The 12014-nt window shown below is 44.0% G+C and overlaps 1 protein-coding gene across 5 annotated transcripts in view; it reads left to right on the top strand.

The window, feature by feature from the left end:
- The window catches only part of GPR155 (G protein-coupled receptor 155), a 29642-nt gene continuing 20481 nt past the window's right edge, over positions 2854-12014 (top strand). The window contains exons 1-3 of one of the 5 annotated variants that reach the window (XM_021398319.1): positions 2866-3368; positions 6345-6437; positions 9372-9877. In XM_021398319.1, coding sequence (XP_021253994.1) covers positions 9418-9877 — 460 coding nt within the window. In that variant the 5' untranslated portion in view covers positions 2866-3368; positions 6345-6437; positions 9372-9417. Of the gene's footprint in view, positions 3369-6344; positions 6438-9371; positions 9878-12014 lie in introns of all 5 variants that reach the window. The other 4 variants (XM_021398321.1, XM_021398320.1, XM_021398318.1 and 1 more) reach the window with 4 other exon arrangements.

The raw sequence follows: 12014 nt of genomic DNA on the forward strand, positions 1-12014 counted from the left end.
GGCTCTACCTTTTCCATGCTGGATGAGTTCACTGCTTTGGTGGCTTGTAAATGGATGGAAACATCTGACTGGAGTGAAAAGAGAACTAAAATCAAGGGGAAAGCGTTTCACAATTATGTAATGTGTGGTATAGGTATGCTGGCAGCATCAAATGAAGACTCTGGGGATGGCTTTCAGTCTTAAGTTTACTTTGTAGCTATAGGAAAGCCTGGCTTTGCATCCCCCAGGATACAAAGTCCTCTTTACTGCCCTTAGCTTACAAACACCTTAACAAGAAGAGGGAGAGGCTGAGGTAATTCCGGTCATTCAGTTTGGAGAAGAGGAAGCTCAGGGAACCTTGTTGCTCTCTACAAAGACCTGAAAGGAGGTTGTGGTGAGATGGGGGTCAGCTTCTTCTCCCTGCTAACAGCAGTAGGATGAGAGGGAATGGCCTTAAGTTGTGCCAGGGAGGTTCAGTTGTATATTAGGAAATATTTCTTCAGCAGAAAGAGTGGTGTGGTATCGGAACAGGCAGCCCAGGGGCTGTGGTGGAGTCACTGTCCCTGGAGGTGTTTAAGGAAAGGTATAAATGAAGTGGTTAGAGACATGGTTTAGTGGGCCATATTAGTGGTAGGTGGATGGTTAGCCTAGATGGTCTTAGAGGTCTTTTCCAGCCTTAATGATTCTATGATTATAAACTCAAGTTGCTAGAACAAGGGAAGACTCCACTCAAAACAAAGCTATATTTGAGTCCAGAGGAGAACATGTAGCTCATATAAAAAGCTAGCAGGCTTTGAGTAGATATTACTGGAATGGGGAGGGGGTGTTGAACAAATCAGGTACTGTCCTCTGCTGTTATGCTTTTTTTTTTGTTTGTTTTTCATCTCATCACATGCCTTGGGTATTACAGTACTATTGCATGTGTCCATTCGTCAGTGTTCCCCAGAGGAAACTCCCAGACCCAGGTGAAGTGCACTTTCCTGATTGCAGTGTGCACGTGGCCACTGAGATGGAGACAGCCCAGCTTCCCATAACTGCTCATGTCCTAGAGAAGAATCGTGCTTGCTTGCTGATGGATATTAACTGCAATCAGTGAGCAGCCTATTCAGCCAAACTCCATCTTTAAAAAAAAAAAAAAAAAGTACTGAAATGTGATCATATTTTAAAATACTCTATTAAATGCTGGGTTATTAGTGATCTTTTAAAGGAAGAGAATGGAAGGCATAATTTCTTATCAGGACTCTTTACTGCAGTCTGGCAAGCCTGCCTTGCTACTTCCCAGAGCTTGTCCCTCAAAGGCATGCTATTTCTACAGGGAAGAGCGCTAGGCAGAAAGCCAAAAAATCTGAAAGATCCCATTACACTTTGTACTTCTGAGAACTAATCCAAATCCATTTGAGTGGTCTTTGGTGCCAAACAGAGAAAACTTAACATCAAATGAATTAACAAAAGTGTCTCCCTGAACAGTGTTTGCCCCAAAAACTCTCACTCTGAAGTTACGGAGGTGGGTGTTACCCAAATGTCTTCACCATGTTGCAGTAGCAAATGTGCATTTGTTGGCCTAGCTTTTGCACACCCCGACTGGTCTTTTGGTCAGTTTGTGCTGGCCAAACAGGAGGGATTGGATGGGAATGGGAACAAGAGGTGGGAAGGAGGCAGGTGCTAACTTCTGAGTCAGCATTGCCACTGAATGTTGGTCTGGGTTTGTATTAACAGTCCGCATTTGTAATACAGTAATACAAAAACTATCTCATTCAGCATTGGTGCATTTCCTTTTTTTATTTAAAAGAAAAGAGACATCTCTACATACTTAAATACCTGCCTGCATTGTTTGTGAGATTTTTAACCCTTTCCTGGTATTTTTATTTTCCTTTAATACAACTGTATACAGCCGTTGTTGCTATTGATATTGTTAATGTATACTGATTTGTTTCTGGTAAGTTTCCTGCATTTTTACAGTAACCCTTGTAAACTGAACCCACTATGGGTGAATTTATTAAGCATATCCAACACGTCACTCATATCAGTTGTCAATACTTTTGGGTTAAGATAGTTGTCCCTTCCCCTTTGTTTTGTCTCCTCTGAATGTTACTTGAAAGGGGAACAAGAGTGGTTCTTTCTTGCTCGAAGTTCTCAGTCTGATGGGGAAACTACCCAGTGTGCAGTCTGTGGGCATTGCAGCTGCTGGACGTGTTGGCTTCCTCCAGTTAGGACACCTGTTGCCAGCCATCTGCTACATGTATCAAGACAAGCTGATTTGTGCCAAATAAACCATGGAAGAAGGTAGGCAAGAGACAGAACTGTGCATTTGCCCTCTTTGTGACAGCAGTATCTGGCTGAATTCCTAGAAAATGGGCAGCTCCAACTGCTGTGTCTCATCAACCACATCAAAAATGGGAAACCACGAGGAAGCTGCATCCTCTTTTTCATCATGAAGACCCTTGGCTGTTGACAGTGTTTAGGTTTTACTGGGGAAGCAGTTAACTATCTGAGCAGCCTTGAACACGTGCTGCCATGTGGAAAATGAGGCTGCTTTTGTTTCTGAGCTCTATAACTGCTTTAAATTAAAATAAAAAATAAAAAAGTTGAAATTACTGCAGGAAACTTGGCACCTTGACACAAACTTCTGAGAGTCTCAACGGGGAAATCTGTTGTGACTGGTTTCCATGCTGATGTACGGCAGACCTATTTGTGTAGCTTTTTGCTCTGCCTTATTATAATGTACCTAGAAACAAAAAAAAGAACCGAAGTGCTACAGGTGCCCGCGGAGGCACGACTCTCTGCCTCTGCCAGTGCACAGCGCCGAGGCCCGGTGCTCGGTATCAGGAGGCGGCAGCCTCGGGCGGGGAGCCGGCCCCGCTATCCGGCAAGGCCAAGCCCCTAGTGACGGCCCTGCGAGGGCAGATAAAATCGGCCGGCCTGCGCAGGGCCGTAGAGGCCATCGCTCCGGCGGCTGAGGAGCCTGCGGCCCTGGGGGCAGGAGTCTGGCAGCGGGGAGAAGCTCTGCCCCTAGGCGAAGCTGTAGGCGACGGGAGTGCATTAGCCCGGCCCTGAGGGCCAGAGGTGCTCTCGGGAGCGGACGCGGAGAGCTCCGGCAGCCTCCGGCCGCTGCGGAGGGCTTCGCCTCGCCGCCGCCATTTTGCAAGCCGCACTCCCCCCGCGGCTGTCGGGCCGATCCCTCCCATCCGCCGCGCTGCGTCCTCCTGAGGCGGCCGGGCCGGGCCTCCCCTGCGGCGGGCGGGGGCCCGAGGCCGCGGGGTAGGGCGGGCTGGGCCGGGCCAGCGCTGCGCTCTCCTCCCCTCCCGGGCCTCTGTACCGCGTCTCGGCCTTGGAGAGGTTCTCAGCTCAGCTCTCTGTCCGCACACCGGTGCCTACCAAACGCTAAGTAGGTAAGCGGCCCGTGCCTTCCTCGCTTTCCAGCTTCACTGTTTATTTTTCCCTTGGACACCTGTCACAAGGGATATTGCTACTATTTATTACGTCTCGGGTGTTTCTCAGTGGCAATGCTGCGTGCTGGTGCCTGGGGTGGTGGAGGGAAGGAGGGTAGCAGGGAGGCTTGGTCTCTGTGGCTCTTTGCAGGAGGACAGGAGATGTGGCATCCCTGCAGAGCAATGTGGCAGCGAGGCGCTTCTTCAGGGCTGCTGACAGCAACGTGTACTCTGCATTCTGAGAAACGTTTTGCTGTTTGCTTCAAAAACACGTGTCTACTAACAAGCCCTAAGTGAGCCTGATTGAAAATTAAGGGACGGCATGCTTTCCATTTATTTCTCTGGCATAGTATTTTGTGCTGTAGGCAACTGTTGCTTCATTCTGATGTGCCTGACCGGCTGCCCAGACAGAGCCTGAGGCGGCGGTAGGCGCTGTGGGCCCCAGGGCAACCATGGTTCCTAGGGGGTTTGGGTGCCCCAGCACTGCCGTGTAACCGCAGCACAGGAGAACACTGGGGAAGGAGCATGGCCTTGATCAGGTGCTCAGAGATGCTTGTGGCCTCAGGCCTCTTGTGGCAATGTTCAGATTGTGTGCCAGTGGTGGCCATTTATTGGGTAAGTTGCTGTTGAGGTTATTCTCCGTCTGCTTTCTTGGCTCGATTAAGAGAAAAGCAACTTGTGGTTAACTTGCAAGAGTAGGAACTGTAGTAATCACTTCTTTCCACTTCATTTTATCATTGTAACTCTGAAGTTGCTTCCTCTTTGCCTTACAGTAAAAGCTGTTATTCAAAAACACTTATTCCAGTTAAGGGTGAGATAAATGGTAACCTTTTTTTGCCCCAATCTGACTTTCAGCCTCCTGAATAAGTTGTCGCCCTTTGAATGTTCCTTCATCCCAGTAAGGTAGTGAGTAAGGTCACAATGTGGGATATATATTTTATGAGCAGCCTGTGCAAGCTTGCCAGTGCCACCAGAATTATCCCGAAAGTGGTGAAAAGTGAGACACAGTGAGAAGATGTATACTGAGATGTCTCCTACAGTCTCTTGTATGATCTTTAATTTAGATAACAATTTTAAAAAAATGAAAGGGATTTTCTTGCTGGAAAAAGAGTGTCTCTACTTTGGTACTCCGAGAGGAGCTTGGTGATGTTGCTCAACTCACAGCTACTGCAGAACTGAGTTTCTGGTCTGGCGAATTTTAGCGCTTTACAAATATTGACAACCTACAGGAGACATAGGCAAACATCAGTGCTCCAGTTTATTTCAAGGGACTTGTAAGCTGCACTAGTTCCTTGATCTCTGTCTGTTGTCAGTTCTTGTGCCTGATTTCCACTGGCAATGCCAGAACTGTCCCTCCTTTTGAATACAGGCTCGTGGTGGGCTGCAGGCAGCTCCTCCTGACACAGCCAATAGCAGATGAGGCAGCACTGTTCTTAAAAGCTCCGTGCTTATTGGCCTGTAGTTCCCAGCAATGCAGCTGTGACTGAGCTTTCAAGGATCCAGATCTTAATCTTCAGTCCTTGAACAGAAAATGATATATCATATGCAGTCCAAGCCAAGCTCTTGCCTTTGTGATGTACGTACTCATTTTAGCATTGTTTGACTAGTTAATTTGTTATGTGTACAGTGAGAACAGAATTCTGTGTAGAATATACAGGGTTTTGGTTTTGCATCAGCTCAGCGCTGCTGATTGCGTTAAAAGCTGTGAACTGAAGATGTTTCTGCTCATGTGAGAGGCCAGACTGAATTCACCCCTAGGTGCAATAAGGCTGTATGCCAAATCTGTAATTGGTTAGGTAATCCCACCGCAGTTATGCAATGCATGCATCTCATTGCAGATGGGACTGAGGGAAATATTTGCTGTGATATGCAGCCCACCATGCGAGAGCCTGTACTTCTGGAAAATATCCATCGCTCTGCAGTAGATAATCTGTGGTACATGTGAGTGTTTTGGGCTGTACGCAGCTCTGGAGCTGAAGGGGTGAATCATGCCTCAGCCCTCTGAGGAGTGCCAGCAACAGCTTTGTTGCAGTGTGCCATTTCTCTCTTGGAAACTCATGTGGTTCACCAAAAATTGTGCTTAGCTGACTTTTACAGGAGCCCTTGGAATGAATTTCAAGGTGAGGATAGCCTGGAGGGAAGCATGGGACTGTTTGTGGCACTCTATAAAAGATGTTTGTAGGCTGTGTGGGTGTATATCCATGTTAGTTTTGATCTAGTGTTAGAGATAGGGATTGAGCACGTGCTGCTGACTGGTACAACCAGAGTCAGCCTGCTACATGCTTGTTTGAGTGAGTCCTGAGTTATGAAACGGGAGCAACTCCATAGATAATTCAAATAGGGAGGGAAGAGAGGTATTTAACCAATTCTGGCACAATTTTGGTTTAAAACTATTTGCTTGTGGAGCTGTATTGGTAGACTTGCCTGTGAAGGCCTTGTCTGTGCGAGGAAACAGCCTGCATGGCTCAAACCGCTTCCTGGGGGGGAGAGAGGGGAAGAAGTTCTAGCTGGGATTAGCTACTATATAGCTGTGTGAGGCTATGCCTTCTGTAGGGAGCACGCTGAACACATTGTTTTGCAGAGTCTCACCTCTGTGCAGTGCTGCAAGCTGGAGGAATTTGAGGTTGGGCTGTGCCAAAACAACCATTTTTCACCCTGCAGCTAGGGTAGAATGTGGCTAGCTTCCTTCAGGAATTCAGCCCTGGAAATCTCTTGATGTGTCAAAACAAAGTTTGATTCTCTTTTGAACATTTTGCAAGTCACAACTACTTTCTTTAATTTTGCTAGTAAAAGTGGTTTGTTGTCTGCTTTAGTTACTGCTTTTTTTCCATTGTTGTCTAGTAGATAATAGTTTGAGTTGATGTCCTAAATAAATGTAGGTGAATATATTTTCTGTTATGGTTTTTTTTTTTCTTTTAAAACATACAACATGTGAAGTATGCCCTGCTTGGAGCAACAGCCATTTTTCCTGGAAGGAAGAGGTAGCCAAGGCTGCTGGACAGATCCAGGTGCAGCAGCTGCTCAGGCCAGGTGAATTACAACAGCATCGCAGTGTTTACTGAAAGCTTTGGGTGTAAATAAATGCCATGAATCAAAGGGTTTACACTACACATGAATGCGTGTATGCTGGATGCAAGGGTGTGAAGTAAGGCATACAAGATCTCACGTTTGCTCTAAGTTGATTTATTTGCTTTTGTTACTGGCTGTTATATCCTCTCTGCTCCCTGTGGACAGGAAAACAGAGGCTGGGGAGGCTCCTAAACCCATCGGTGGTGGACATGGATCTAGCCACAGTGCCGTACATGGCACTGGTTTAAGGATGGGGAACTTCAGCTTTGCCGCTGAGCTGTTAGATTATTTACAGCAGGCAAGTCAGTCTGCCTTTCTGTCAGCTGTTGTCTCTACAGAATGGGAGAAATCATCTTGACTTCCTTTCCAGAGTACTTTAGGACTTAGTCTTGTCAAAAGTTAACATGTAGCATTAGCACTAATGTGCTGAATTGGATCACTGGTCATCGTCTCTTGTGGATCCCTCATTAACTGGAAAGTGCATCATTAGCACTCGATAATGAAAAACAGGGAGAGGTCAAAGTTGCACAAGGCAAGATGCACGCCTGAAGGGTGCTAAGATGACTTATTTCCTGTACATCTTTCTTGAGGGTAAGGAGCACCTTGCAAATATTTCTGTGCAGGTGTGGAGAAGCTACAATCCTTGGTCAAATTGATCTGCCTTGCCAAACACGCAGTTCTTGTAAGGGCTATTCCTTCTATGTCTGTTGTAAGGAAAAACAGGAATGGTAACAAATGCAGGCTGCTACCCAGTAATAATAGGAGAAGATGGAAAACCACTTTCCAGAGACAAAATTCTCATCAATAGGGCATATCTTATGCTGATTCAAACCCAGCTATGTTAGTGTGGAGGCCTGGAGTAAATTGGGCAACTCCTTGCATTCATGTAACTGCTCTGGACGTTGTTTGGAGGTGAGAGGTAATTTTACACTGGAACAAATTACAGGAGTAACGTCCCCGTGGATGCACCCACATTGAGGTCCTCACCCAGTCTGTGTTGGCACCCCCGTACGTCAGGGCCGACTCTGGGTCTGAACACTGGGCTTCTTTCTGAGAGAAGCTATGTGTAAATCAGCTGGCATGCGTAACGGGGCAGTAGAAGTCGCCCTTACAGGCAGCGTATTGTTAGCCCTGTAAATGCTGTTCCTTTTATGGGTATCAAAATCAAAAAGGATTCAAGCATTGGTTAGAAATAAGTAGGGCAGTTTTACTAAGTCTTTTGATGAGCTGCTTTTAAACATTAGCATCTGCATGGGGAAGAAGCATAAAAGTAATTGAAAGTCAATGCCATGTTCTTCCTGGGCTGATCAGTAATGGGAAAAGAGTTCTTGTTATTTCATGATAGATCGAGTGCGTACAGTTTAGGCTGTAAAAGAATATGGAAACAAGCCATTGTTTGGTGGTTTAGTGTTATTGATGTGTGAAGAATGAGTCTGTAGAAGGATGTACAAAGGAAGAATCAATACTGATAGACTGAAAATTTTCCCTGCAACAGTATTATGGATGAATATGAGCTTGGTAAGTTTGCATTTACCCTGAAGCAGAGGATTTTGTAACTTTTGTCTCTCACCCCTAGGAAATAGATATGCAGCCCTGAGTATCTGGGGAAGCATCTTTTTGGGAGAGCAGGAAAACTGTTTCGGGCTCATTGAACTTGAATTTACAGCAGTATATTCACAAAAGAAGTCTTAGAGACAGGCTGCAATGACGGGTCTGGATTAGAGCAAGAGCTCTTTGAGTCATCTGTTTATGATTGAATAAATGCTTATGAAAGTACAGAGGCAGAGGATGTAGTGAAACAAAAGAGGAACGAGGAAGGAGCCCTATCGGCACCCACAGAACTTTGAGGGATCCTCCCATGTCAATGCTATAGGAACAAGTGGAGAGGGGAGGAGAATTAGGAGGAGCTCTAATTGCAAAAGGTATGGGAAGGGCAAGATCAAGAGGAAGAGGATGATTAGAATGTATGATGGTCACAAAGGATGAACTTCGAGCAGCAATTCTGAAAGTTTAAGATTTTGGTCTCTTCAGTTTTTGGTAAGAGCTGTTTCAGGGGGGAGAACCTGGTTTAAATAAGACCTGAAGAGGGAGGTAAAGGAGGACTCCTGACCATGCTTGGAGCTGTGCATATGGAAGCAAAGATAAAATAACCATAGGTAAAGGGAAATTGAGGGTAGGGTTTTAATACTGGAAGTTTAATGTATATTTTTATTGCAAAGGAAAAGGAACCAGTAAGACATGACTCATGGAGAACATAAGATTTCATAGAGCAAGCACAGGGAATTAGGAAAGAAAATTAACAGTTTGGTAGTAGGAAGCAAAAAGAATGTGAGTAAGGTTACAAGTTGTAAGTAAGCTAATGAACATGTGAAGAGTTGTGTGCTGTCCTGACAGAGGTTTAACTAGACTTCTAATTACAATATGGCAAGGTAAGGAATATGCATTGAGAACTTAGCCATTGCTGTTTTCTGACTGGAAAGGGCTGAAGGGCTATGATTTCATCTAAATGTTATTTAGATCCTAGCATAAGAACAAAAAAAGTCCTTAAGGTATAGCTCCTCTCATTCCAACAGATGTTTTGCTTTTTAAATTCCCAAACTATGTTTAGTTTTAATATTTCATTATTACCCTTAAATTTCAAGTTGAGATCTTCAGAGATTTTTAGCCTCTATTATTTGTCTCGTTGGGTTGTGTGAACTTTCGAGACCATGTGAGAACAGAATGATTTTTCAGCTTTCTTCTGTCTCACTTTTATTTCTCTATATCCACTTGTTAGTCTCATTGTTAGTTTTCCATGCACTTGTAAGTGTAAACTCTTTTGTCAGCAAGCCAGATACCATAAACTTTCATCAACACAGTTCCAGAAGTTAATTAATATCTTTCTTTGTTTTGCAGATGAGATCACTGAATGCTCTTTTTTTACAAGAGTTGGTAAAAGGAAATGGATAGCTATTCAGACTTCAACGCAAAGAACCTCTCATCATCAGCTAATATGTCTATTTCTTTACCTGGACAAGTTGGACTCAATGCCACCGGTGGTCCTCCTTCTATGTCAATCAGCAGGCTTTTTCCAGCCCTATTAGAATGCTTTGGAATAATTCTTTGTGGCTACATAGCCGGAAGAGCCAACATTATCACATCAACTCAGGCCAAAGGACTGGGAAATTTTGTCTCCCGTTTTGCACTCCCAGCTTTACTGTTCAAAAACATGGTGGTACTTAACTTTTCTAATGTAAATTGGTCCTTCCTGTACAGCATCTTAGTTGCCAAAGCTGCCGTGTTTTTCTTAGTCTGTGTTCTAACATTGTTGGTAGCCAGTCCTGAGAATCGATTTAGCAAAGCAGGTTTGTTCCCTATTTTTGCTACACAAAGCAATGACTTTGCGCTGGGATACCCAATAGGTAAGTAGTTTCTTACGCTTTCTTTTTAAAAAGTATTTGTAGTGTTGTAGTTGTTTTTGCTTTTCTTTTCCATTATTTGAAATTAACTTTAGAACTGAAGTCAGGAGCTACCTAAACTATCTCTCAATTTATGTTTCTTGATGGAGCTCATTTTAAAAAGGAAAAACTAATCCTCAGGCCATGTACGAGTGTGCGCGTTGGGGCGGGTGGAGCAAAGCTGTCAGCTAATGTGAACAAAATGATTTAAAGCAATCCAACTTCTGTTGTGCAACGCTATGTGACTTAAAAATATATATACTAAAACACTTCAAAATTGGTGCAAATTACCTTATATCCCTACATGTAGTATAGGTTAAGATATCCTAATGAGTAATCGTCAGTTACCCTCCAGATCAAAATTAATCACATTGTGAAGTAGAAATCTACCTGTAGCCTCTGAAATAGCTGTAGTGGGGTTTGGTACTAATTTGGCATTAACTCTTGGTCTACCTCAGAGAAGACACATACCGAGAATGGTGATGTCTACTGGTTGCGGAGCATGACAAACTTCTAATCTCTCTAGAGCAAACTTCCGTGTTAGTTAATTTGTGTGGCCAATCGAGTTCTAGCCCTTGATCTTTGTTTTCTCACAACCAATAGATGTTCCTTAGGATGTGATCTTGAAAGAAGTTGGTCTTTTAAAAGGAAGATTACTGTGTGATTTGTGGTAATTTGTTTATCTCAAATAGGAATTTTATGCAGCTGTGATACCTTTTTCAGTAAGTGTGACTAAGCACCAGTCCAGTGGAGTTAAGTGGGGAGAGAAAAAAAGAAGGGGAGGGGGTGGAATACAAAGAGGCATTCAGAGTATAGCTTGTAGAGCTGTGTACTTCTGTTCTTGAAGCCTGCATTTGGAATTCCAAGCAATATCAGTTATTAAGCTTGATTTTTATCCAAATCTTTTGGTAAGAAATATATTATTTTCCCTATAATAGGTTTTCTTAAGGGCATACTAATATGCTTTTTAGCCACGTATACTGTGATTCTTGGGAAGTGCTCTGGAGTTGTCACAGGCTTCTTCCACCTGCTACTGTCTGCCTTGCATTGCTTTTTAGGTGCCTTGGGAAGGTTCTGTGTGCCAGTGCTGCTTTCAGTGCTGCCTCTCCCCATGCTGACCAGTGTGGCTGGTGCCGAAAGCACCCTGTGGGTATCAGGTGTTTCAAAATACACCTTGAGTGCACGGCGTTTAGAGAGGGTGGCTGGGTTCAGTGGTATTTGTTTGCTCCTTCCTGAAGAGAGGGTGCTCTGTGCCACTTAAGTTCTCCTGATTACAGAATGGAAAATATAGATACAAAAGAAAAGCTCAAACATTCCATATGATAAGTGACAAAAAAGTAGCTCCATGTTTTAGGTAACTTGAAGAGCTGGCAGTTTTGTTCGCCTGATTTCAGGCAGCATGCTGTAGAGAATCTTGAACCTTTATTCTTTTCAGACTTGTTGGATGTGTATGAAATACGGACAAATGCAATTGCAACCTTTTTCTTCCCTAGATGAAAATATGTTTTCCCTCGGTTACATCTCCTGAGACTTATTCCCATTGTGGGAAATCTGAAGTATGTCCCAAACAGGGCTATGAGGATTACCTCTTTGTTTCTTGGTGCTGGATTAAAATGCCAGCTAGGGTTTCTCTGAGGCTCTGAACATATTTCCGCTGCCTCCCTCCCTCTACTTAAAACATTCTTTCTCCTTTGAATGACTTTCTTGTCAGATTACATTTTCTTTAAATTTTCCTCAATTAATGAGATATGATTCATGCCTCCTTTGTGTGCAGTCTGTCTAAATTCACAACATCTGGTTCATTAAGAGCTTTACTGGCATACCTAATGCAACAGCGGTGCTGTAGGCCCTTGAGGGTTCTTTGTTTCTTAGAGCTGTTTATTTCCTTTCTCCCCCTTTCGCTTCTCCCACCCCAAACTTTTACCAGTTCTCAATTCATTCTGTTGCGTATGTAAACTGTTCACCGTTAGCGTGTCACCTCTGAAGTGTGTGCAGGGCTGGGCACAACAGAGTGCCTTGCTTGTTTCTTTTTACTTGTGCGTTACGTAGCATTTTGAGCGAAACCTCATCTTCTAATGGGTATCTCTTTTTAATTATGCCT

The sequence above is a fragment of the Numida meleagris genome, chromosome 5 (assembly GCF_002078875.1).
Source record: "Numida meleagris isolate 19003 breed g44 Domestic line chromosome 5, NumMel1.0, whole genome shotgun sequence".
In the NCBI taxonomy this organism is placed as follows: domain Eukaryota; kingdom Metazoa; phylum Chordata; class Aves; order Galliformes; family Numididae; genus Numida; species Numida meleagris.